The sequence below is a fragment of the Drosophila takahashii genome, chromosome 2R, assembly GCF_030179915.1.
Source record: "Drosophila takahashii strain IR98-3 E-12201 chromosome 2R, DtakHiC1v2, whole genome shotgun sequence".
In the NCBI taxonomy this organism is placed as follows: domain Eukaryota; kingdom Metazoa; phylum Arthropoda; class Insecta; order Diptera; family Drosophilidae; genus Drosophila; species Drosophila takahashii.
The window spans coordinates 17820623-17846571 of NC_091679.1; the positions used below are offsets into that span (position 1 = coordinate 17820623).

A 25949-nucleotide genomic window follows, 5' to 3' on the forward strand; every position below is an offset into this window, starting at 1 on the left:
AAGTCCGTAAAAATAACATCGGTTTGATTATCATTTTTAAAAGCGCTTCTGATGACTGAAGTAAACTCAAGAAGATTTGTAGTCGTTGATCTTCGTTTCATAAAGCCATGCTGAGTTGGGGACATTACTGAGCTGCATTGGTGCTGTAGCTGAGCGGTAATAAGCTGTTCGAAAAACTTGGGAATTGCGCTTAGTTTTGCAATACCACGGTAGTTTTTAATGTCCGACTTGCTTCCTTCCAAACTTCAGGTAAAAATGAATGAAGGAGGGATATTTGAAACAGTTTAGATAGCGGTTTGCACAAAGCATCGGCACATTTTTTTAAGATACAGCTCGATTCAAGATCAGGGCCAGAAGAGAAAGACGTCTTGATTGTGTGCAAATTTTGTAAAACATCGTCCTCACTAATTAGTGGAGTGAAAAAGCAGTTGGAATGAGGAAGAGAGTATGGGTAGGAAGAGGTGTTATCGTAACTAAAAGAAGAGTACGTGGACTGGAAGAATTGTGCGAATAAGTTCGCAATATCGGAGTCGCTAGAGGCGGATATTGTATCAAGATGAAGGCATGATGGAAAAAGTGGCGATTTTCGTTTCGAATTAACAAATGCGAAGAACTGCTTGGGATTGTCTTGGAATTCGATTCTGCAACGGTTTAGGTAACTGTTGTAACAATCGGAATTGTGGACTAAAAAATTGGAACGAGCAATTAGATACCTAGAATGGTCAACTTGCAGCCCAGTTCTTTTATATTTCTTAAAAAGTCTAGACATGGTGTTTTTAAGGAAAGAGAGTCGACGAGAGAACCACGGAGGCTTATGAGATGCGTTTCCAGTGGGAAATGAAGGAACGAACTTATCGAAGGCTAAATATAGTAAGCTATAAAACTGTTCTACAATATGTGAGGGATTATCATTTGAATCCATAAAAGACCAATCGAGTTGCGATAAATGCCTATTCATTTCAGCAAATTTAGCTCTTCGAAAACAGTGAAAAGTTGCTGGTTCGATTTCGGGACATGACAGTAAAGGAGCTGATGCTTCTAAAGTAACCTCAAGTGTGGGATGATACGCATCTTCATCTAGGTGTATCCACACCTGCCGATACATTTTCTCTATGTCCGCTGTAAACACGTATTTATGAGTGCGGAAGCGTAATAGAATTGCAAATAGCTCGCTTTGCACCGTGGGTCCAGCATAGAGTATGTCGTTCAAAGACTTGTTGCTGGTGGTTTTGCATGAAGCGTCGAATACTACCCTCAACTTTGTTGTACTGCTCTCCGGCTTCAGCACACAGTGATGTGGAATGAAGTAGTGATTAGCGGGTATATCTGTTTGATGCACTTGTTTCATGTGTCCGAGTGCTTCGTATTCATTCATAAAGTCCACGTAGCCTTTCCAGACTTCAGGTGACGTTCTTCTTTCTAGAGCCAGAAATCTATTCGTGGCTGTTTTCTGTGATGCCCCCAGGGCTGAAGACTGTTCAGAAAATGGGAGTTTCACAACAAATTTGCCATCCTTTGCAACTCCCAAGTTTCCTACGAAGTGCATTTCGCAATGAGCCTCTATTGGTGATCGATGCCTTTCCTCGGTTTCAAGATTTTCTAGAGTCCAGAATCGTTCCAATAGTCTGTCAACTTCTTCGTCTGTAGCTGCGGCGGCACAAACCGCCGCTGAATCGTGATCCGAGGAGATCCGTCCGGCAATGATCCATCCAAGTTTTGTATTCTGAAGAACTGGTCCTCCTGTCTTTAGTATAGACTGGTTTGGCAGCAGCAATGAATAGTAGTGCTCTGCTCCGATAAGCATGTCAATCTTTCCTGGCTTATCGAAATTTGGATCGGCTAGAGCTATGTTGCTTGGGATTTGTAGGCTTGCCGAATTTAACTGATGCGCCGGTTGATCAGCTATTATGTGTGGTAGGACAAAGGCTTCAACTTCTTGTGTGAAGGCGTTATGCATTGATTTTATTTGAACGTTTGCTCTTGCTCTACTGGTTTTTGGATTGCCTCCAATGCCCTCGATCCGTAGAGAAGTTCCATGAAGTTTCAGTGATAGTACTGAAGCCATTCGTTCGGAAATCAGATTTATTTGTGATCCTGAATCTAGCAGCGCTCTGAAGGTAGCAACTTGACCATTGCTAGCCTTCACTGATACTTTGACTGTGGCCAGCAAGTTATAATTCTTGTTGCTTGCTGCACCTACAGTAGGTGAATGTTGATTGGATGATGCACCTGATGTGGTTTCCAGATGCAACAAAGTATGATGTTTCTTGTCGCACTTAAAACACGGGCGACCACGGCAATCCTTTGCCTTATGGTCATTGCTGAAGCAGTTGACACACAGTCTTTGTTTTTGTACCCAATTAACTCGTTCGGGTATTGTTTTGCTGCGGAAGTCATCGCATTTATAGAGCCAGTGATTCCTTTTGCAAAATTGACAGCATGGTCCTTTTCCAGTACTGGCTGATGAGCATGTAGGACCCTTCTGTTCCTTTCTTGATTGTTGACGTTCAACTACCTTTGCCTAAGCCGGTCGTGTTTTTCTGTTGCTCCAGAATCTTTTGTTTATTTGAGTGATAAAATTTTAAATTTAATCGCTAAATTAGCCTACAAGTTCTGTGGTTCATAAACTCCTCCTGTTCAAATCAAATCCGAGCTCGGACAGTTAATATAAAAGTGTTTAATTTATAAACAAACCAGAAAATTAACTTCAGCCAGCAAACAACAACAAAGCGTCTGCTTTGTCACAGCAAGTATTGTGTTGTTGTTTTTATTCTCCCGCTCTCCTGCTGTACGCCTCTCGGAGCTGCCGGTCCGTTATTACTCTAACGGCACTTTTCCCGCTCTCCGCTTTGTGCGTGTCGCCTAAATTCACCGATCAGTGCAAGCCCTCCTGCTAACTTACGCTCTTAAATCCGAACGTTGTAGCTTGCTGCTCTGTATTCCGCTGCTCTCCACGCGTTGCCTTAATCTTTCGCCGCTCTTACTTTGCTCTGCATAGTGACCTGAGTGCATTCAAAAATGAGTCTATCCTGCTCAGCCAAAAAATGCGAGTTCAACGGCGTTATTGCTGGCGAAACTTATTTGTTGTGCTGGCTATGCGAGAATACTGCGCATTGCAAGTGCGCCGGTGTCGGCGTACATGGTCGTATTGGGGATCTTATTTCCAAAAGAATTGGATTTCTTTGGACTTGCTCCGCGTGCCGTGAGATTACGGACGAGATGCGTTCCTTCATGCGGCAAACTCGAACTGGCTTCAGGGAGATCAAGAAGCTGTTTAGTCACCTTCACGAGAAGCTGATAGCCGTTGAGTCCCAGTTTAATGGGCTAAAAATAATTAAGGAAACTCCAACAAAGCTTTCTTCTCCTCCAACTGGCCAATTAATAAACCACCTTACTCCTACTATTCCACCTTCATCCATGAGGGATCCTGGCTCCTCCAATAGCTCACTAATGTACGCTTCATTAGTTTCTGCCAACGCCAGTGTAAACGATAAAAACTACGTATCCTCGAATAACCTTGTGCCTCCACTGCCGGGTCCTTTATTATTGTGCCCTACCATTGAATCAGCCATGTCTCCTACTAGATTGGCAATTCCTGCTCCAGTGCTTAATTTTGTTACTCCTAAGTCTATCTGTGCAGACCTGGCCCCTGGCTCTCATCCTGAGCCTGATCCTGGTGCCTTACAATTCAACCTTCCACAATCCGCCAACGCGGTACCGTCGGTATCCTCCGTTAAAACGGCACCGCCAGTATCCTCTGGTCAAGTATCGTCGGTTGTACATAATGTACATAATGGTCCTGGTTCCTCCAAAAGAAATCGCAGGCCCCTCCTGGCTGCGGTTAATAATGGTCATCCAGCAGGCGCAAACCGTAGACGCCTCGAAGCTGTAGCGCCACAAGCAATCATGCCAAAGAAGGCCATTTTTGTGTCGCGTCTAAGGCCAGATACTACCATCGATGAAATTAAAGGTCACCTAAGCGATGAGCTCCAAGCCTCTCCTGAAAACTTTGTTGTAACAAAATTTAATTTTGCTTACAAAAGAAAAGTTTCTTCATTTAAAATAATTCTGCCTGATACACATTTTTCCCGTGCTTTAAATCCTGCACTATGGCCAGTTAATACGATTGTTCACGAGTTTGATCGGAAAGAACCAGCTATAAATACAAATCCGTCAGTTCCAAAAAACTAGATTTTGTATTACATTATCAAAATGTCCGTGGCCTTCTCAGTAAGCTGTTCAGATTGCATACTGACAGTGCTGCTTTTGATCCCAGCGTTATTGCTTTTACTGAGACTTGGCTTAATCCAACGGTATCTGATAATGAAATACTTACCAATAATTTTTTCCTCTATAGACGTGACCGTCCCTCTAAACGAGGTGGGGGTGTCCTAATCGCAGTAAAGTCTGAAATATCATCCCAAGTTGTATCCATTCCCAATGCTGGTAATATTGAATTCATGTCAGTCAAAATATGTCTTCCTAACTGCAACATATTTGTAACCTGCTCCTATATTCCTCCATGCTCTGAGGCTTCGATCTATATGCAACACCTCTCCGCTATCCAGAATATCTCATCATATTCCTCTGACTCAGACCATATTATAATACTGGGTGACTTTAATATTCCGTACCTATCCTGGTCTCCTTGTGTCGATCTAATTGCCCTCGTTCCTGGTGATCAAAACGATTTTGTCGACGGTCTTATTGACTTATCTCTTGGTCAAGTTAACTCAATTTCTAATGCGAATGGAAGATTTTTAGATCTTATTTTTGTGTCTGACCTTTGTGATGCCATTGTCACACGTACCTCTCCATTGACCACTCCTGAGGACTCTCATCATCCTACACTCCAACTATCCATTAGTGGCATTTTTCGGGTACCCAATTTCTTTGAGGCCCCATTGCGGACTCGTTGTTTTCGGCATGTAAATTATTTGCAAATGTCGAGATCCCTATCTTCAGTGGATTGGTCTTGTCTTGATAGTCTTCATCTTGATGAGGCCATTTCAACTTTTTATAATGTCCTTCATTCCATATTTGATGAATTAGTCCCTTCCACAGTTGTTAATAACTCTAACAGCCCTCCGTGGTCTTCCAAACACTTGGCTCACTTAAAAAATATAAAAACTAAACTTTTTAAGAAGTTCGCCAAAACAGGACTTCAGTCTGATTTTTCCAAATACAGCGTTGCTAAATCCAATTACTTCCTGCATAATTCTGAATGTTATAACAGCTACCTCCTACGCTGTAAAAACGAATTTCGCAGCAATCCTAAATTATTTTATTCCTTCGTCAACTCAAAGCGCAAAGCTAACAAATTTCCTCCATCACTACAGCTAAATAATGTATCTGCATCGAATGATCAAGATATTGGCAACCTGTTTGCGGACTTTTTCCAATCCACCTATTGCAAAAATAATACCGGAATCAATTGTAGCTACTCCTACCAGCTACCCCACACTGACGCCATTTTCAATCCTCTAATTGATGAAGCAGAAGTTCTACGTAGCCTATCCACGATTAAATTATCATTCTCTGCGGGTCCTGATATGGTTCCAAGCTGTGTCCTCAAACATTGCGCCATACCACTTGCAGTTCCATTAACTATGATTTTTCATAAGTCGATTGCTACTGGCACATTTCCATCTATGTGGAAAGAATCCTTTCTTATTCCGCTACATAAAAAAGGTAGTAAATCTGATATCAGCAACTATCGCGGCATAGCCAAACTTAGTGCTATTCCTAAGCTCTTTGAAAAACTTATTTGCGATCAACTGCAGCACCAGTGTCGCTCCTTAATATCCTCTAAGCAGCATGGTTTCACAAAGTGCCGGTCTACAACAACTAACCTGCTTGAGTTTACGACCTTCATTAGTCAAGGCTTTAAATCCACAATGCAAACTGATGTTATCTTTACTGACTTTAGTAAAGCCTTTGATTCGGTCAACCACGAGCTACTGCTCCACAAGCTCCTCCTCCTCGGATTTCCTCCAACTCTACTGACATGGCTTCGTTCTTATTTAACAAATCGTACCCAAAAGGTCCAGTACAACAGCATTTATTCAAAAGCTGTTTCCGTATATTCGGGTGTACCACAAGGCAGTCACCTCGGTCCTTTACTATTTGGCTTATTTATCAACGATCTTCCTCAAGTAATTGAGTTCTCCAAAGTACTTATGTTTGCGGATGATGTCAAGTTGTGTATGCATCTGACCTCACCTAGTTCCTACATGCAGCTCCAGCTCGACTTAAATAACCTTCAATCCTGGTGCCTAGTCAACAAGCTACTGCTCAATCCTGATAAATGTAAATCCATGTCATTTTATCGATCCAATCCATATATTTGTACATACTCAATAGATCACTCTGCACTTGAACGCATTGATACTGTTCTTGATCTTGGTGTCCTATTTGACCACAAGATTTGTTTTAATAGCCACGTCAGTACCATCTCCAATAAAGCTAAATGCTTATTAGCTTTCATAAAACGCTGGTCTAAGGAATTTGATGACCCTTTCACCACTAAGCTCCTTTACGTCTCTCTAATTCGTCCTACACTTGAGTACTGCTCCAGTGTTTGGTCTCCACAATATGAGCACTATCAAAATATGATAGAATCCGTCCAAAAGCAATTTCTCCTTTTTGCACTACGAGGCTTAAACTGGGAGGAGGGACGCCGTTTGCCATCTTATAGAGACAGGTTGCGCCTCTTGGATCTACCTACCTTAAAGGATCGTCGGACCTGTTATGGTGTGATATTACTTCACAAACTCATCACTGGCGCCGTCGACTCAGTTGATCTGTTAGCCACCCTCAATTGGAACGTTCCTTGCAGAGCTACTCGCAGATTCCGTCCATTAGCACTTCCTGTGTGCAGGTCAAACTACTCCCGTTTCGACCCCTTCCGAATCCTATGTGATAACTATAATGAACTTTATCACCTCATATCCTATGAGTGCTCTGCCAAGGCTAATTCGCTAAAAGTCATTGCGTTCCTTTCTACATCGACTTAATTAGTTCTCCTACTTATTGTTTTTTTTTACATTTATGATATTTTTATGCTATGTATATAATTTTAAGTCTTTTGAGCAGTACATTGCTTTAAATAAACAAATACAAATACAAAAGAACTCGGATGCGCTGGTCCAGAAAACTGAGCAGTGTGTCGAGACCCTGTAACTCTCGGGACCCATCTAACGACTGCTCGTATAGGGCTCTGCTTGCAAGATCCAATTTTTGCTTGATGATGGCAATCAATATTGTATCCCAACTTGATACATCGATGCCCAGTCCCTTTAATGATGCTAGAGACTCGAGATCGAGACTCGAGACCTTGGATCGTCACTAACTGTGTTTTGATGCAGGAAACGATTGAGAATCGTGTCTGCCACATGTCGGGGATTGTTGTAGGAATCGACTAATATACCCCAGGCGCTGAGGTAATTTTCTTCCTTAAGATCGATATGTCTTATCAATCTTTCAGCCTCTCCAGTTACGGTGGTTTTTAGGTACCACATTTTCCGTACCGTCGGCATGTTAGTATCATGGACCATGCATTTAAATAAGTCAAAAAACTGAGTCCATTTGAGTAGATCCCCATCGAATTTGGGGATGCTGACTCTGGGCAAATGCATATCTTCATTGCTCGAGGAGCTTGATTTTGCTCCTAAGATATCTTGAATTTCCTTTTCAAGTTTCAGGAAGGATTTCATGTCATATCCTCCTTTGCTTGGATCATCGTATTCTTCATGTACCGAGAAATGGATCTCTTGCGTTTGCGCCCATAGTGATTTTATCAAATCACTTGTTATGCTCTTTCCCGTACCTGAATACTCTTTCAGAGCGCGCCTAATAGAATCTGATATTGCCTTTTGTCGACGACATGCAGATATTAGTTTCTGGAACCCTATCGTGGGATGCTGAATGCTTGCAGGGTTACCAGTTGGGTCTGGAATTACCTCGGCTTGGCTTGTTGATTGTTCCATGCCGTCCCGTATGATAGCTCGATATTTGTCGTATGACTCACGACAGTCGTTATAGAACTTCATGTATAACGTAGTTCTATACTTTTGAGGAATCTTGAGATCATTCGTTGTGAATCGATTCCAAGTGTCATCGAGAATGGTTAGTCTATTTTCATAATAGTTCGGACTTGATTTCCTCTCCGATGAATCTTTCTTGAAGTTGATGATAAATTTGGAGATTTCTTGACTGATCTCCTCTTGCACGTCAAGTGTTTCTTTGACGGCTTGTTCCTCCATGTCACTCATATTTATTACCTTGTGTTAAAAACTTCTGACCCGTTGGGAGGGTTTTATTTGCTTGTATAGCTGGATACGCTCCTATTCGCAACCGAAATGGTCTAAGAAGCTTTTAACACTTATGAATGATTTGGGTAAGTTTGATGACAGCAACTGTGGTGCTGAGTTCTCGTATTCTGAGAATGTTTGATTCTGGTTTCAAAGTGTCGCCTGTTGACAACTTCGAAAATGTGTCCGGGATTGGATGATCTAAATCCGTTTACCGGGATCACAAAAAACGATTTTATCAAATCGTTGACGGAGCTGGTCGCCTTGTTGACCAGTCTTCCAACTTCCTGAGTCGACTTTGCTCAGGTGTCCTTAATCTGTCGCCTTGTTGACGACTTGGGTAAAAGGACTTGTATGGAAGATATCTCCAACGTTGTGTTCTATGGTGTGATCTCTTGGTGATATCACGTCGGGGTCACCAAAATGTTTATTGATTGGCTTAGGTGCCTGGCATACAGTACATAAACTGTCTGCCTAAAGTCGTCGCAACTAGAACTTGGACCAGTTGGACTAAGGATTGCATATGAGGATCTGAAGACTAGAGCGACAGCCTCTGTTGAATGCAAAATGAGTAAAACTTGATTGTAGGAGTCAAAATTGTTACTGATTTTATTGTATAAACTTAACGGTATTTATAAGTAAAAAGTGCATAGGTTAACAGAATAGGTATAAATCAAAAGTGTCGGTTATTTTGCATTATGCAAGCCCGGATAGTTACAATTCAGCAGAATAAGCTTGTGCCAATAAGTGGGTCATTGATAATGTTTCTGACGGCTTGACCCGATATATGATACTTCAGAGCGCTGACTTATAACTATTGCTGCGACTGAACAGATGGTTTGAAGTGTACTCTGTGGGAAAACGGACCAGAATTCTTGCTCAGAAGTCAAGACGAGTGGCCTCGTCTTCATCAGATTGAAGTTTCACCTGATTTACAGCTGTCCGAGAACAAGAAAAGCGTGGCAGTGTGTTCCGTAACAAAAAGCCAACCTAACGTGATTACTGATCTTATTGGAAGATGCTCGTCGTACAATAAACTACTTCGGATTATGGCATACGTAAATCGGTTCATTCAAGGGAAAAAGCGGCGTCGAGACGTAAATATTTCGGCACAAGAACTAAAAATATCGTTCGTTAGGCTGGTCCAAGTACTTCAGAACCTTGAGTTTGGTTCAGAACACATTAAGTTAGAGAAATCAGAATGTTTGGCCCCACATCTTCAACGTCTAAATCCCTTCATACACACAATGGAGCTTGATGGTATGACCTTTCGATTAATTCGTGTTGGAGGCAGGTTGGGTAATGCGCCTTTTCGTTATGATGCTAAATTTCCATTATTGCTGTCTCAAAAGTCACAATTTGTTACCCTCTTTCTTCGCAATTTGCATCAGACTCATTATCATGCAGGTGCCAAAGTGATGGTATCACTCTTGAGGCAGCAGATTTGGCTTATCAACGCACGAGAGGCGTGTACGAGGATTGTCCGTAGCTGCGTCCACTGTTTCCGTTATAAGACCAAGCTACTTGGTCAGATAATGGGCAATTTGCCCGCCGATCGGGTTAGGAAAGCTCGACCCTTTTTGATTTTTGGGGTAGACTTCTGCGGTCCATTCTATGTCTCGTTGAAACTCCGTGGGAAACCCCCCAATAAGACTTATGTGGCTGTCTTCGTTTGTTTTTCGTCAAAGGCTGTTCATCTTGAGCTCGTTGTTGATTTATCTACTGACAGCTTCTTATCTGTGTTCAAAAGGTTCGTCGGACGGAGAGGTCTTCCGGAGAAGGTATACAGCGACAACGCCACCAACTTCGTGGGAGCGAGCAAGGTTCTCGAAGAGCTGCACGTAGCGTTTCACCGGAACAAGGATCAACTGACGGCGTACGCGGCTCAGAGGGGCGTCGAGTGGTCGTTTATCCCACCGAGGTCACCACACTTCGGCGGGCTATGGGAGGCAGCCATCAAGGCAGCCAAGCATCGCTTGCTGCGAGGGGTCGGCAACGCCAAGCTCACAGCAGACGAGTTGAGCACCCACCTAGTGGAGGTAGAAGCGCCGCTCAATTCTCGTCCGATTGCGTCGCCTGGCAACGACCCCAACGATGGAGAAGCTCTCACACCAGGACATTTGCTCATCGGTCAGCCTCTTCTTACGCTGCCGCCAGAATCCGAAACAAACGAAATCTGCAGCAAGGCAAGCTTCGGATATTTGAAGCGGTGGCGAATGCTGTCTGCGCTCAAGCAGCAGTTTTGGCAAAGCTGGTCCAAGGATTACCTGGCCAGCCTGCAGCAGCGCAACAAATGGAGCATCGAGGGCCCCGATCTAAAAATTGGGTGCCTTGTTCTCGTCCACGAGGACAATCTGCCGCCGCAACGGTGGCTTACAGGGCGCGTGGTGGCAACATTATTCGGCGAGGACGGCAGAGTGCGTGTCGCCGAAATTCAGACGTCTGGAGGCGTCATCAAGCGCGCAATCCACAAACTGGCGTTGCTGCCAATAAGCAGCACAAACGAGGAAGTTAAAGCGCCGGAGGCCTTTAACGGGGTCGGAATGTTGGATTGTAATTATTAAAAATAGGAAAACATGAATTTAAAAATGAAAAGAATTATCTGAATTGTAAACAAAACATAATGTTAATATTCGCATTCACATACGAGCTTTGTTTGGGTTTGCACTCAAGCTCACCACATAGCTGAGTCGCTTACTCTTATACTGATAAGCTTGTAACTTCGGAACTCTTGTAATTGTTCGCACTGCTCGTGGGAGTCAGTCGTTCGTTATCGCTTGAAACCGCTGGCTGCGCCAGCGCAATAAATGGATTAAAATTGGACTGCTGCTCTGTTTTTCGTTCGAGTGGAAAATCCCCAGCTAGGTTGCTTAACGTAGTCGCATTTGTAACATATTCTTTTCCGTGAAAAATCTCACGGATTTTCAGTGTTAATTTTTTCAATAATAACTGATGGTTCACGGAATCGAAAGCTTTACTGAAGTCCGTAAAAATAACATCGGTTTGATTATCATTTTTAAAAGCGCTTCTGATGACTGAAGTAAACTCAAGAAGATTTGTAGTCGTTGATCTTCGTTTCATAAAGCCATGCTGAGTTGGGGACATTACTGAGCTGCATTGGTGCTGTAGCTGAGCGGTAATAAGCTGTTCGAAAAACTTGGGAATTGCGCTTAGTTTTGCAATACCACGGTAGTTTTTAATGTCCGACTTGCTTCCTTCCAAACTTCAGGTAAAAATGAATGAAGGAGGGATATTTGAAACAGTTTAGATAGCGGTTTGCACAAAGCATCGGCACATTTTTTTAAGATACAGCTCGATTCAAGATCAGGGCCAGAAGAGAAAGACGTCTTGATTGTGTGCAAATTTTGTAAAACATCGTCCTCACTAATTAGATGGTGTCTGCTTCGGGAACGTCTGTTAGAATTTGCCCATTATTGGAGCACCATTTTCGGAGCTTGAAACCGGATGGTAACAGTATTTTATTTAATTCCTTTTGAATTTGGACTGCTTCCGCAACGCTGTTTGCTCCAGTGAGACAGTCATCTACGTAGAAATCGTGCTTTAGAGCAGACGATCCAAGCGGGAATTGATCCTTTGCCTTCTCGGACAAGTAATCTAAGCATTTTGTTGCTAGGAATGGGGCTGACGTTGTACCGTAAGTTACGGTTTTGAGCCGATAATATTTAAGATCATCTGATAGATTCCTTCTCCAGAATATTAGTTGATGATATTGATCGTCAGGGTGTATCCACACCTGCCGATACATTTTCTCTATGTCCGCTGTAAACACGTATTTATGAGTGCGGAAGCGTAATAGAATTGCAAATAGCTCGCTTTGCACCGTGGGTCCAGCATAGAGTATGTCGTTCAAAGACTTGTTGCTGGTGGTTTTGCATGAAGCGTCGAATACTACCCTCAACTTTGTTGTACTGCTCTTCGGCTTCAGCACACAGTGATGTGGAATGAAGTAGTGATTAGCGGGTATATCTGTTTGATGCACTTGTTTCATGTGTCCGAGTGCTTCGTATTCATTCATAAAGTCCACGTGGCCTTTCCAGACTTCAGGTGACGTTCTTCTTTCTAGAGCCAGAAATCTATTCGTGGCTGTTTTCTGTGATGCCCCCAGGGCTGAAGACTGTTCAGAAAATGGGAGTTTCACAACAAATTTGCCATCCTTTGCAACTCCCAAGTTTCCTACGAAGTGCATTTCGCAATGAGCCTCTATTGGTGATCGATGCCTTTCCTCGGTTTCAAGATTTTCTAGAGTCCAGAATCGTTCCAATAGTCTGTCAACTTCTTCGTCTGTAGCTGCGGCGGCACAAACCGCCGCTGAATCGTGATCCGAGGAGATCCGTCCGGCAATGATCCATCCAAGTTTTGTATTCTGAAGAACTGGTCCTCCTGTCTTTAGTATAGACTGGTTTGGCAGCAGCAATGAATAGTAGTGCTCTGCTCCGATAAGCATGTCAATCTTTCCTGGCTTATCGAAATTTGGATCGGCTAGAGCTATGTTGCTTGGGATTTGTAGGCTTGCCGAATTTAACTGATGCGCCGGTTGATCAGCTATTATGTGTGGTAGGACAAAGGCTTCAACTTCTTGTGTGAAGGCGTTATGCATTGATTTTATTTGAACGCTTGCTCTTGCTCTACTGGTTTTTGGATTGCCTCCAATGCCCTCGATCCGTAGAGAAGTTCCATGAAGTTTCAGTGATAGTACTGAAGCCATTCGTTCGGAAATCAGATTTATTTGTGATCCTGAATATAGCAGCGCTCTGAAGGTAGCAACTTGACCATTGCTAGCCTTCACTGATACTTTGACTGTGGCCAGCAAGTTATAATTCTTGTTGCTTGCTGCACCTACAGTAGGTGAATGTTGATTGGATGATGCACCTGATGTGGTTTCCAGATGCAACAAAGTATGATGTTTCTTGTCGCACTTAAAACACGGGCGACCACGGCAATCCTTTGCCTTATGGTCATTGCTGAAGCAGTTGACACACAGTCTGTGTTTTTGTACCCAATTAACTCGTTCGGGTATTGTTTTGCTGCGGAAGTCATCGCATTTATAGAGCCAGTGATTCCTTTTGCAAAATTGACAGCATGGTCCTTTTCCAGTACTGGCTGATGAGCATGTAGGACCCTTCTGTTCCTTTCTTGATTGTTGTCCCTTTTTTCCTGTTCCAAGAACTCGGATGCGCTGGTCCAGAAAACTGAGCAGTGTGTCGAGACCCTGTAACTCTCGGGACCCATCTAACGACTGCTCGTATAGGGCTCTGCTTGCAAGATCCAATTTTTGCTTGATGATGGCAATCAATATTGTATCCCAACTTGATACATCGATGCCCAGTCCCTTTAATGATGCTAGAGACTCGATAGTTATAATGTACAACTCTTTTAATGACCTTGGATCGTCACTAACTGTGTTTTGATGCAGGAAACGATTGAGAATCGTGTCTGCCACATGTCGGGGATTGTTGTAGGAATCGACTAATATACCCCAGGCGCTGAGGTAATTTTCTTCCTTAAGATCGATATGTCTTATCAATCTTTCAGCCTCTCCAGTTACGGTGGTTTTTAGGTACCACATTTTCCGTACCGTCGGCATGTTAGTATCATGGACCATGCATTTAAATAAGTCAAAAAACTGAGTCCATTTGAGTAGATCCCCATCGAATTTGGGGATGCTGACTCTGGGCAAATGCATATGGGCACTTCCAAAATGTCGCTCGGGACATTTGCACACCTTTAAAGTTGAAAAAAAATTGTAAAACAATGGATTTTAATTTTAATTATGGGCTTTTCTTTTCACTCTTCCCAAGCTCAATTTTTGGTAAAAATCTTGATTTTGTACCACTTTTAGTTTTTAAGATATCGGTAAAAAACTGCCGTATTCGCTCGGGACAAAAATAGAAGTGGATTTCAGGGAAGTTCATACAACACCAGAAATTAGCGAATTCTGATGGAATATTTGAATGCGATTTTTTTAGAATGTTGTTCAAACATGTCGCTGTGAAATGCTTTTGGTTTCACTCAAAAATTCTTTGCCGTTTTTTTTTTATGCAGTTTCAACCACATTCGCTCGGGACATGTCGCTCGGGACATTTTTTCCGACTGTTTTGTAAAGCGGATTTCTTTACCTCTATCTCTCAATTGCTGGATGTTTTGCTTTTAACTTAATAGTTTAGCATGTGAATGAAGCATTCAGTACAGAAAAATGTCACATATTAGCATTCCTATAGGATAAATTTACAACAGAAGACAGGTCCAAAAAATAACAAAAAAATAGCCAAAAACTGATTTTTGCGTATATTGGTGGGGTTTGTCATAAAAATAATCAAACTATACTCAAAATTTGTAGTTAAGCTCAGTATCCAACTAATTAGAAACTAATATCAGGGCAAAATCATGTAGAAATATGTTTTATTCAAGTTTCAAGGTTTTTGGCTTGGTGGACTTTTTTTTGGAAGTGCCCATATCTTCATTGCTCGAGGAGCTTGATTTTGCTCCTAAGATATCTTGAATTTCCTTTTCAAGTTTCAGGAAGGATTTCATGTCATATCCTCCTTTGCTTGGATCATCGTATTCTTCATGTACCGAGAAATGGATCTCTTGCGTTTGCGCCCATAGTGATTTTATCAAATCACTTGTTACGCTCTTTCCCGTACCTGAATTTTCTTTCAGAGCGCGCCTAATAGAATCTGATATTGCCTTTTGTCGACGACATGCAGATATTAGTTTCTGGAACCCTATCGTGGGATGCTGAATGCTTGCAGGGTTACCAGTTGGGTCTGGAATTACCTCGGCTTGGCTTGTTGATTGTTCCATGCCGTCCCGTATGATAGCTCGATATTTGTCGTATGACTCACGACAGTCGTTATAGAACTTCATGTATAACGTAGTTCTATACTTTTGAGGAATCTTGAGATCATTCGTTGTGAATCGATTCCAAGTGTCATCGAGAATGGTTAGTCTATTTTCATAATAGTTCGGACTTGATTTCCTCTCCGATGAATCTTTCTTGAAGTTGATGATAAATTTGGAGATTTCTTGACTGATCTCCTCTTGCACGTCAAGTGTTTCTTTGACGGCTTGTTCCTCCATGTCACTCATATTTATTACCTTGTGTTAAAAACTTCTGACCCGTTGGGAGGGTTTTATTTGCTTGTATAGCTGGATACGCTCCTATTCGCAACCGAAATGGTCTAAGAAGCTTTTAACACTTATGAATGATTTGGGTAAGTTTGATGACAGCAACTGTGGTGCTGAGTTCTCGTATTCTGAGAAGGTTTGATTCTGGTTTCAAAGTGTCGCCTGTTGACAACTTCGAAAATGTGTCCGGGATTGGATGATCTAAATCCGTTTACCGGGATCACAAAAAACGATTTTATCAAATCGTTGACGGAGCTGGTCGCCTTGTTGACCAGTCTTCCAACTTCCTGAGTCGACTTTGCTCAGGTGTCCTTAATCTGTCGCCTTGTTGACGACTTGGGTAAAAGGACTTGTATGGAAGATATCTCCAACGTTGTGTTCTATGGTGTGATCTCTTGGTGATATCACGTCGGGGTCACCAAAATGTTTATTGATTGGCTTAGGTGCCTGGCATACAGTACATAAACTGTCTGCCTAAAGTCGTCGCAACTAGAACTTGGACCAGTTGGACTAAGGATTGCATATGAGGATCTGAAGACTAGAGCGACAGCCTCTGTTGAATGCAAAATGAGTAAAACTTGATTGTAGGAGTCAAAATTGTTACTGATTTTATTGTATAAACTTAACGGTATTTATAGGTAAAAAGTGCATAGGTTAACAGAATAGGTATAAATCAAAAGTGTCGGTTATTTTGCATTATGCAAGCCCGGATAGTTACAATTCAGCAGAATAAGCTTGTGCCAATAAGTGGGTCATTGATAATGTTTCTGACGGCTTGACCCGATATATGATACTTCAGAGCGCTGACTTATAACTATTGCTGCGACTGAACAGATGGTTTGAAGTGTACTCTGTGGGAAAACGGACCAGAATTCTTGCTCAGAAGTCAAGACGAGTGGCCTCGTCTTCATCAGATTGAAGTTTCACCTGATTTACAGCTGTCCGAGAACAAGAAAAGCGTGGCAGTGTGTTCCGTAACAAAAAGCCAACCTAACGTGATTACTGATCTTATTGGAAGATGCTCGTCGTACAATAAACTACTTCGGATTATGGCATACGTAAATCGGTTCATTCAAGGGAAAAAGCGGCGTCGAGACGTAAATATTTCGGCACAAGAACTAAAAATATCGTTCGTTAGGCTGGTCCAAGTACTTCAGAACCTTGAGTTTGGTTCAGAACACATTAAGTTAGAGAAATCAGAATGTTTGGCCCCACATCTTCAACGTCTAAATCCCTTCATACACACAATGGAGCTTGATGGTATGACCTTTCGATTAATTCGTGTTGGAGGCAGGTTGGGTAATGCGCCTTTTCGTTATGATGCTAAATTTCCATTATTGCTGTCTCAAAAGTCACAATTTGTTACCCTCTTTCTTCGCAATTTGCATCAGACTCATTATCATGCAGGTGCCAAAGTGATGGTATCACTCTTGAGGCAGCAGATTTGGCTTATCAACGCACGAGAGGCGTGTACGAGGATTGTCCGTAGCTGTCCACTGTTTCCGTTATAAGCCCAAGCTACTTGGTCAGATAATGGGGGCAATTTGCCCGCCGATCGGGTTAGGAAAGCTCGACCCTTTTTGATTTTTGGGGTAGACTTCTGCGGTCCATTCTATGTCTCGTTGAAACTCCGTGGGAAACCCCCCAAAAAGACTTATGTGGCTGTCTTCGTTTGTTTTTCGTCAAAGGCTGTTCATCTTGAGCTCGTTGTTGATTTATCTACTGACAGCTTCTTATCTGTGTTCAAAAGGTTCGTCGGACGGAGAGGTCTTCCGGAGAAGGTATACAGCGACAACGCCACCAACTTCGTGGGAGCGAGCAAGGTTCTCGAAGAGCTGCACGTAGCGTTTCACCGGAACAAGGATCAACTGACGGCGTACGCGGCTCAGAGGGGCGTCGAGTGGTCGTTTATCCCACCGAGGTCACCACACTTCGGCGGGCTATGGGAGGCAGCCATCAAGGCAGCCAAGCATCGCTTGCTGCGAGGGGTCGGCAACGCCAAGCTCACAGCAGACGAGTTGAGCACCCACCTAGTGGAGGTAGAAGCGCTGCTCAATTCTCGTCCGATTGCGTCGCCTGGCAACGACCCCAACGATGGAGAAGCTCTCACACCAGGACATTTGCTCATCGGTCAGCCTCTTCTTACGCTGCCGCCAGAATCCGAAACAAACGAAATCTGCAGCAAGGCAAGCTTCGGATATTTGAAGCGGTGGCGAATGCTGTCTGCGCTCAAGCAGCAGTTTTGGCAAAGCTGGTCCAAGGATTACCTGGCCAGCCTGCAGCAGCGCAACAAATGGAGCATCGAGGGCCCCGATCTAAAGATTGGGTGCCTTGTTCTCGTCCACGAGGACAATCTGCCGCCGCAACGGTGGCTTACAGGGCGCGTGGTGGCAACATTATTCGGCGAGGACGGCAGAGTGCGTGTCGCCGAAATTCAGACGTCTGGAGGCGTCATCAAGCGCGCAATCCACAAACTGGCGTTGCTGCCAATAAGCAGCACAAACGAGGAAGTTAAAGCGCCGGAGGCCTTTAACGGGGTCGGAATGTTGGATTGTAATTATTAAAAATAGGAAAACATGAATTTAAAAATGAAAAGAATTATCTGAATTGTAAACAAAACATAATGTTAATATTCGCATTCACATACGAGCTTTGTTTGGGTTTGCACTCAAGCTCACCACATAGCTGAGTCGCTTACTCTTATACTGATAAGCTTGTAACTTCGGAACTCTTGTAATTGTTCGCACTGCTCGTGGGAGTCAGTCGTTCGTTATCGCTTGAAACCGCTGGCTGCGCCAGCGCAATAAATGGATTAAAATTGGACTGCTGCTCTGTTTTTCGTTCGAGTGGAAAATCCCCAGCTAGGTTGCTTAACGTAGTCGCATTTGTAACATATTCTTTTCCGTGAAAAATCTCACGGATTTTCAGTGTTAATTTTTTTAATAATAACTGATGGTTCACGGAATCGAAAGCTTTACTGAAGTCCGTAAAAATAACATCGGTTTGATTATCATTTTTAAAAGCGCTTCTGATGACTGAAGTAAACTCAAGAAGATTTGTAGTCGTTGATCTTCGTTTCATAAAGCCATGCTGAGTTGGGGACATTACTGAGCTGCATTGGTGCTGTAGCTGAGCGGTAATAAGCTGTTCGAAAAACTTGGGAATTGCGCTTAGTTTTGCAATACCACGGTAGTTTTTAATGTCCGACTTGCTTCCTTCCAAACTTCAGGTAAAAATGAATGAAGGAGGGATATTTGAAACAGTTTAGATAGCGGTTTGCACAAAGCATCTGTTGCCGAAATCGACGACGGCTGAAGCACCCCAGTGAGAACATGTTCGCGGAGTTGCCAACTCTATTCATTTTTATCCTATTCCCCTTTGCTCACGGCTCGTCCAGCTGTTAATCGCTGAGTAGCTCTTACTCACCACGCTTGCAGAGCTTACATACATACACACAAGTGGGGTGAGATTGCCGATTCTATTTTGTGGTTCAGTTGTGAATAGAAAAGCGAAGGGCTAGGGTAAGAAAATCTACGTAAATTTAAGATCACATGTAAAACCTTGCATTTGCAGAAATTTTAAGCGTCACAGCGTCACCACGAAGAGGGACAGCTGAAATAAATACTAGACTTGCATCGGAGTTTAATTTATTGTACGGCGCTGTAAAAACCAGCTTATTTTCGCAACATTTCTTAAAATTTCCTACTCTGACTGGACCACGTGGGACGTTACATAATAGCCTGGCGATATGGCACCAACTAATAGTTGTTATTTATGTTCCGCCCCCGACAACGAGGAGATGCTAAGATGCATCAAGTGTTCCAGCCAATATCACCCTACATGCTGTGGACTGGACAACTGTAGTACCACCAGCAATTGGACGTGCGCATGTTGCACGGAGAAGGCGGCGCAGACCTTCGTTCAACAGGGCGACCCTAACCTCACTAGCATTCAACTCGTACAAGAGGCCAACAAAACGCCAACTGAAAGCAACCAGCCAAACCAGAGTGGCGGGGAGCTATCAGAGGACCAGCGGCAGCTTATGTTACAGCAGTTGCAGGAGGAGTTGGATGTCGAAAAGGAATTTCTTCGTCGCAAATTCGCCCTGTTGAGATCCGGAGTTACACCAACCGGAATCGAGACGCAAATAAATCAGCGAGGCCAAGAATGTGCGAACTCTCAACTTACCGCCACCGGTATACAGTTTGCGGAAAACAACGGATGCAGTACTCCGCACCAGCCGGTTGAGCCCCAACTCATTACAACACGGCAAGCAGCCTTTAGGCAGATGGTGCCCCGAGAGTTGCCCTCCTTTAGTGGCGATCCAAAGGAATGGCCAATTTTCTTCAGTTCATTCGAAAGCAGCACAAAAATGGCCTGTTACAGCAACGAGGAAAATATGATCAGGCTGCAGAAGGCTCTAAAAGGGAAAGCTTTGGATGCAGTCAGAGACTGCCTTCTATTTCCTGACACGTTGCCAGACGTCATGAGAACCTTAAGGATGTACTTCGGTCGCCCAGAGCATATCTTGAAAGTCGTGGTTGATAATATGAGAAGGATGCCGGCACCCAAAGGACAGCTCGAACCGCTCATCGAGCTGGCTTTCGCCGTAAAAAATATGTGTGCCACTATGAAAGCCAGTAATATGTTGGCCCATCTTAACAATCCAACACTTTTACAAGAAATCGTTGAGAAGCTAGGCCCTGAGATGATGCTGAATTGGGCTTTGTACTCAAAGCAATTCGACTGCCCCAATCTACAACACTTAGCGGATTGGATGTTTGAGTTAGCTGACGCAGCTTGTCGGGTAACAACTCCAGCAGTCGGCAGGACAGCCGAGAGGAGATCATTACGCCAAGGCTGCCTAAATACGCACACAGCAGTGGCAGGCTCAGCTCAACAAAGGGTCGAGCACTGCATGGTCTGCGACGGGCCGCACTGCATATCACGTTGCGAAAGTTTCGCCGGTCTGCCTTATGCGGCTAAATGGGATGTGGTGAGAACAAGTCACTTGTGCAAAATATGTTTAAAGAGGCATAACAAATCCTGCTGGAAAAAAAGGTCTTGTGGGATCAACAATTGCCAAGCGATACATCATCCGTTATTGCATCAGGATCAGTCGCCCGTTCCCGGCGCGCTCAATAATCACCGACAGCCCGAAAACGAGGGCGAGGAAAGCTACTTCCGCATCATCCCCGTCACTCTACGAGGGAAATCGAAGCTGATCGAAATATACGCGTTTATGGACGACGGTTCGACGCTGACTCTGCTAGAGGAATCAGTGGCCAACGAGCTAGAGGAGGATGGCATTCCCAGTCCTCTCTGCATAAGCTGGACAGGCAGTGTACAACGACAGGAGCCCTCGTCTAGGCGACTCGATCTGCGAATCTCAGGAACTTCCCAAAATTCCAAGGTGTTCAATATAAGCAACGTACACACAGTGGCCAGTTTGGGCATGACAGCGGAGACCATGATAGCGGAAGATGTCAAAAGGAAGTATCGACATTTAAAAGGGATTCCGATTAAAAGTTATAAACAAGTGGTACCCAAAATGATCATTGGAGTCAATAATCCGAATTTAATATCTTCATTAAAGGTACGTGAAGGTAAATGGAACCAACCGGTAGCAGCAAAGACCAGACTAGGATGGACAGTCTATGGAGGTTCGCGACAACGTGGAAATCGTTTTAATTTCCATAAATGCGAGTGCGACAGCGATCTACATGAGATGGTTAAGGCGTACATAACCGCCGAGGATAAAGTTTCTACGCAGCGGAAAAGCACGCCAGAGGAAAGCAGAGCTTCCGAAATTCTCATGGAGAGGACAACATATGACGGAAACAAATACACTGCCGGGCTTCTATGGTTAGACGAACACCGTTCCTTTCCAGATAGTTTTCCAATGGCAGAGAGACGGCTAAAATGCCTGCAGCGAAAAATGCATAACGATCCTGAGCTTGCTGTTGAGCTGAACCAGCAAATACAAAATCTGGTCGACAAGGGATACGCAAAAAAGCTATCGAGTGAAGAAACCAAAAAGGATGCTGCCGGCGCATGGTATTTGCCAATATTTACTGTGCGAAACCCCCACAAGCCAAACCGGGTACGATTGGTTTGGGACGCAGCAGCAAAGGCCTCGAAATATTGCTTAAACGACTATCTGTTGAAAGGCCCTGACCTTTTGGTCCCACTTTTGAGGATAATGTACAACTTCCGAATGAGAGCCGTCGCAATCAGCGGAGACATAGCGGAGATGTTCCACCGCATAGCTGTAAGACAGGAGGATGCTTGCGCCCAACGTTTCCTTTGGTGCAATCAGTCAGGCACTGCCGATGTTTACCAACTCAACGTGCTAACATTTGGTGCAGCCTGCTCGCCCTGCATAGCACATTATGTGCGTGACAAGAACGCCCTAAAGCACGCAGAGGAATTCGAGGCGGCGGCACGAGCCATCACCAAATTTCACTATGTCGATGACTATATTGATTCGTGCGACACTCCACAACAAGCTATCACATTAGCAAGAGAAGTTAAGGAGGTACATTCCAGAGGTGGCTTTCACATGCATAAGTGGTGCTCGAACCACAAAGAAGTGGTTGCCGATCTAAACGGGTCTACAAAACAGGAAGAGAAGGAGTTCTACAATAACGAAGAAATCCATTCCTTCGAAAAAATTTTAGGCATGCAATGGAGCCCAAGTCAAGACGCATTCACGTATGCTCTCCGCTTCGTTCGTTTAAACCGAAATATTATCAAGGAGAACATAGTGCCTACCAAGAGAGAAGTCCTACAAGTCCTGATGTCTGTCTTCGATCCCATGGGATTTGTATCGTGCATTATGATGTATCTCAAGATCCTGCTGCAAAATATTTGGCGCACGAAAATGGGCTGGGACGACGAACTACCGCCGGAGCTGTACGTCCAGTGGAACTTATGGCTATCATATCTGCCTTTGATTTCACAGGTCGCCATACCAAGACGCTACTTTGAAAACGGAACCCCTGAGGATTGCAGCACCCAGCTGCATATATTTGTTGATGCAGGGGAAGAAGCATATGCAGCCGTAGCGTACTTCCGTATCCAATTCCAAGGAATAATAACTGTTCGTCTCGTTTCAGCCAAATCCAAAGTAGCCCCAGTACGGCCACTCTCTATACCAAGAATGGAGCTACAATCGGCACTGACAGGTGCACGTTTATTTCGAGATATAAAGGCCCAGCATGACATCAAGTTCACGGAGACACATTTGTGGACTGATTCGAAAACCGTTCTGGCCTGGTTAAATGGCGATCCCCGCAAGTACCAGCAGTTCGTGATGTTTCGTCTCGCAGAAATTTCGGAGCTCTCGGACGTTAACCACTGGAGATGGGTTCCTAGCAAGCACAACGTAGCGGACGTCGCTACAAAACGCCAAAGTGGACCCGAAGCGTATGATCGATGGTTTGCAGGACCGGAATTTCTGAGGCTACCAGCGGAAACTTGGCCCATCACAGAATCAAGTCATTCAACAACGGAAGAACTGCGACCGCGATTGCTACATATACGACAGGCCACAATAAGACCAAACTACGAGGCCTTTTCAAAATGGATTACGCTGTCGAGAGCCGTTGCCTATTGGTTCCTATATAAGGAACAGCTGACCAGCCAAAGCCGCAAGCAGTCAAAGCCCACTCGCATTTCGGTATTTCATATAAGGAATGCTCAAGCATACATATTTCGCTGCGTACAAATAGAAGGCTTCCCCGATGAATTCGCGAGAGTCTTAAAATCCACTCCGGTGGCTCGCAGCAGTGTGCTCTGGAGGCTGCAACTATGTATGAACGAGGACAACATAATGCAAGTACGGAATCGGGTAGGAAAATTCAAGAGTACTTCAGACGACCTCGTGATATTGCCAACCAGTCACTGGGTTACCAAACTCATCGTTCGACATTATCACGAGAAATCCTACCACATCAACCATGAGACTGCGCTTAACGAGGTGAGGCAAAGGTTTTATATTCCGAAACTAAGACCTTTATTTAAACAAGTTCGCCGAGATTGCCAACAGTGTAAATTGGACAGAGCCAAACCTCAACCACCTATTATGGCTCCGCTCCCTCCAGCCCGTTTAGGAGGATTTCAACGACCCTTTACGTTCGTGGGCATAGACTACTTTGGTCCACTCACGGTCATTGACGGAAGAAAGTCCCTGAAACGCTGGGGCATGATCTCCACGTGCCTTACTATGAGGGCAATACATATAGAAATCGTAAACAGCCTGAGCACAGACTCCTGCCTTATGGGGCTACGTAACTTTATCGCACGGCGAGGCCTCCCACACGAAATCTACAGCGATAATGGAACTAACTTCCGGGGAGCGGACTCATTCCTCCAGGAAGTCCAGTTCATAGACGAATCCAAAATGCACCACCACCTAGCCCAGCTAGGAATTGAATGGAAATTCAACCCGCCAGCAGCGCCACACATGGGCGGCGCCTGGGAGCGCATGGTCCGCTCAATAAAAACAGTTCTCTACAAAATCTCTCCTCACCAAAAGTTCTCGGACGAGAGCCTAAGGACAGCGATGCTGGAGATAGAGTTGACGGTTAATTCCCGACCGCTTACATTTGTTTCCCTCGACCATGACGACCAGGAGGCTCTAACCCCAAATCACTTTCTGCTGGGATCCTCGAACGGGACTAAGCCATTTTGCGATCCAGAAAGAATTAACTACCGATGGTGCCTGCGACAAAGCGAACAGTTCGCTAACCAATTCTGGACTCGGTGGGTCACGGAAATCCTTCCGACGATCACCAGGAGAAGCAAGTGGCACGAGAAGGTGAAACCTATCGACGTCGGAGACCTCGTTATAATTGTCGACGAGACTCAGCGCAGAAATACCTGGTTAAAAGGCAGAGTAATCGAAGTAACCCGAGCATCTGATGGACAAGTTCGCCGTGCCAAGGTTCAAACTAGAGATGGCTTTCTGGTGCGTCCTGCAGTCAAGTTGGCGGTACTCGATGTCGGCCCGATTGAGAGTAAGCTACAGGAGTCTTCGCTTACTGGGGGGGAATGTTGCCGAAATCGACGACGGCTGAAGCACCCCAGTGAGAACATGTTCGCGGAGTTGCCAACTCTATTCATTTTTATCCTATTCCCCTTTGCTCACGGCTCGTCCAGCTGTTAATCGCTGAGTAGCTCTTACTCACCACGCTTGCAGAGCTTACATACATACACACAAGTGGGGTGAGATTGCCGATTCTATTTTGTGGTTCAGTTGTGAATAGAAAAGCGAAGGGCTAGGGTAAGAAAATCTACGTAAATTTAAGATCACATGTAAAACCTTGCATTTGCAGAAATTTTAAGCGTCACAGCGTCACCACGAAGAGGGACAGCTGAAATAAATACTAGACTTGCATCGGAGTTTAATTTATTGTACGGCGCTGTAAAAACCAGCTTATTTTCGCAACAGCATCGGCACATTTTTTTAAGATACAGCTCGATTCAAGATCAGGGCCAGAAGAGAAAGACGTCTTGATTGTGTGCAAATTTTGTAAAGCATCGTCCTCACTAATTAGTGGAGTGAAAAAGCAGTTGGAATGAGGAAGAGAGTATGGGTAGGAAGAGGTGTTATCGTAACTAAAAGAAGAGTACGTGGACTGGAAGAATTGTGCGAATAAGTTCGCAATATCGGAGTCGCTAGAGGCGGATATTGTATCAAGATGAAGGCATGATGGAAAAAGTGGCGATTTTCGTTTCGAATTAACAAATGCGAAGAACTGCTTGGGATTGTCTTGGAATTCGATTCTGCAACGGTTTAGGTAACTGTTGTAACAATCGGAATTGTGGACTAAAAAATTGGAACGAGCAATTAGATACCTAGAATGGTCAACTTGCAGCCCAGTTCTTTTATATTTCTTAAAAAGTCTAGACATGGTGTTTTTAAGGAAAGAGAGTCGACGAGAGAACCACGGAGGCTTATGAGATGCGTTTCCAGTGGGAAATGAAGGAACGAACTTATCGAATCCATAAAAGACCAATCGAGTTGCGATAAATGCCTATTCATTTCAGCAAATTTAGCTCTTCGAAAACAGTGAAAAGTTGCTGGTTCGATTTCGGGACATGACAGTAAAGGAGCTGATGCTTCTAAAGTAACCTCAAGTGTGGGATGATACGCATCTTCAGGATTGGAGAGAGGGCTAATTCGAGTTACATATGCATTTGCAAACTCCGAGGCAAAAATAAGGTCTAAAACTTTGCTAGAGCAGTTAATGACTGAGTTCAGTTGACCTAATGAAAGATCAATAAGACCGTGTACAAACTCATGCGCTGTGGTAGGAACAAGAGCACTTGAAACAGTTGAGGGCATCCAAGAAAGGGCGGGAAGATTAAATTCACCCATAACAATAAGATGATCGTTATCGCCAAGTAGTATGAATACTCTGTATTTGATCCAAGTGTTGGAGGTAGAGGCTAATATCAGACCGGGGAGGAATGTATGAGCAT

The 25949-nt window shown here is 44.0% G+C and overlaps 3 protein-coding genes across 4 annotated transcripts; all 3 read left to right on the plus strand.

Annotated features, from left to right (window-relative positions):
* Positions 1–51: 51 nt before the first annotated feature.
* Positions 52–11133, plus strand: LOC123002524 (uncharacterized). The gene is made up of 3 exons (XM_044392837.2): positions 52–60; positions 116–156; positions 10063–11133. The coding sequence occupies exons 1-3, from the start codon at positions 52–54 to the stop codon at positions 10874–10876; spliced, it is 864 nt and encodes a 287-aa protein (XP_044248772.2). The 3' UTR covers positions 10877–11133.
* A 210-nt stretch (positions 11134–11343) lies between these two features.
* Positions 11344–18282, plus strand: LOC123002526 (uncharacterized). The gene is made up of 3 exons (XM_070212060.1): positions 11344–11352; positions 11408–11448; positions 17212–18282. The coding sequence occupies exons 1-3, from the start codon at positions 11344–11346 to the stop codon at positions 18023–18025; spliced, it is 864 nt and encodes a 287-aa protein (XP_070068161.1). The 3' UTR covers positions 18026–18282.
* Positions 18283–18757: 475 nt separating this feature from the next.
* Positions 18758–24861, plus strand: LOC108069676 (uncharacterized). Of its 2 annotated transcripts, none has more exons than XR_001769780.3 (2): positions 18758–24747; positions 24800–24861. XR_001769780.3 is itself a non-coding variant. In XM_044392710.2 (2 exons), the coding sequence occupies exon 2, from the start codon at positions 19210–19212 to the stop codon at positions 24628–24630; it is 5421 nt and encodes a 1806-aa protein (XP_044248645.2). In that variant the 5' UTR covers positions 18758–18982; positions 19035–19209; the 3' UTR covers positions 24631–24861. The 2 variants fall into 2 exon arrangements, 1 of the variants encoding a protein (XP_044248645.2); XM_044392710.2 differs by having other exon boundaries at positions 18758–18982; positions 19035–24861.
* The last annotated feature ends 1088 nt before the right edge of the window (positions 24862–25949 follow it).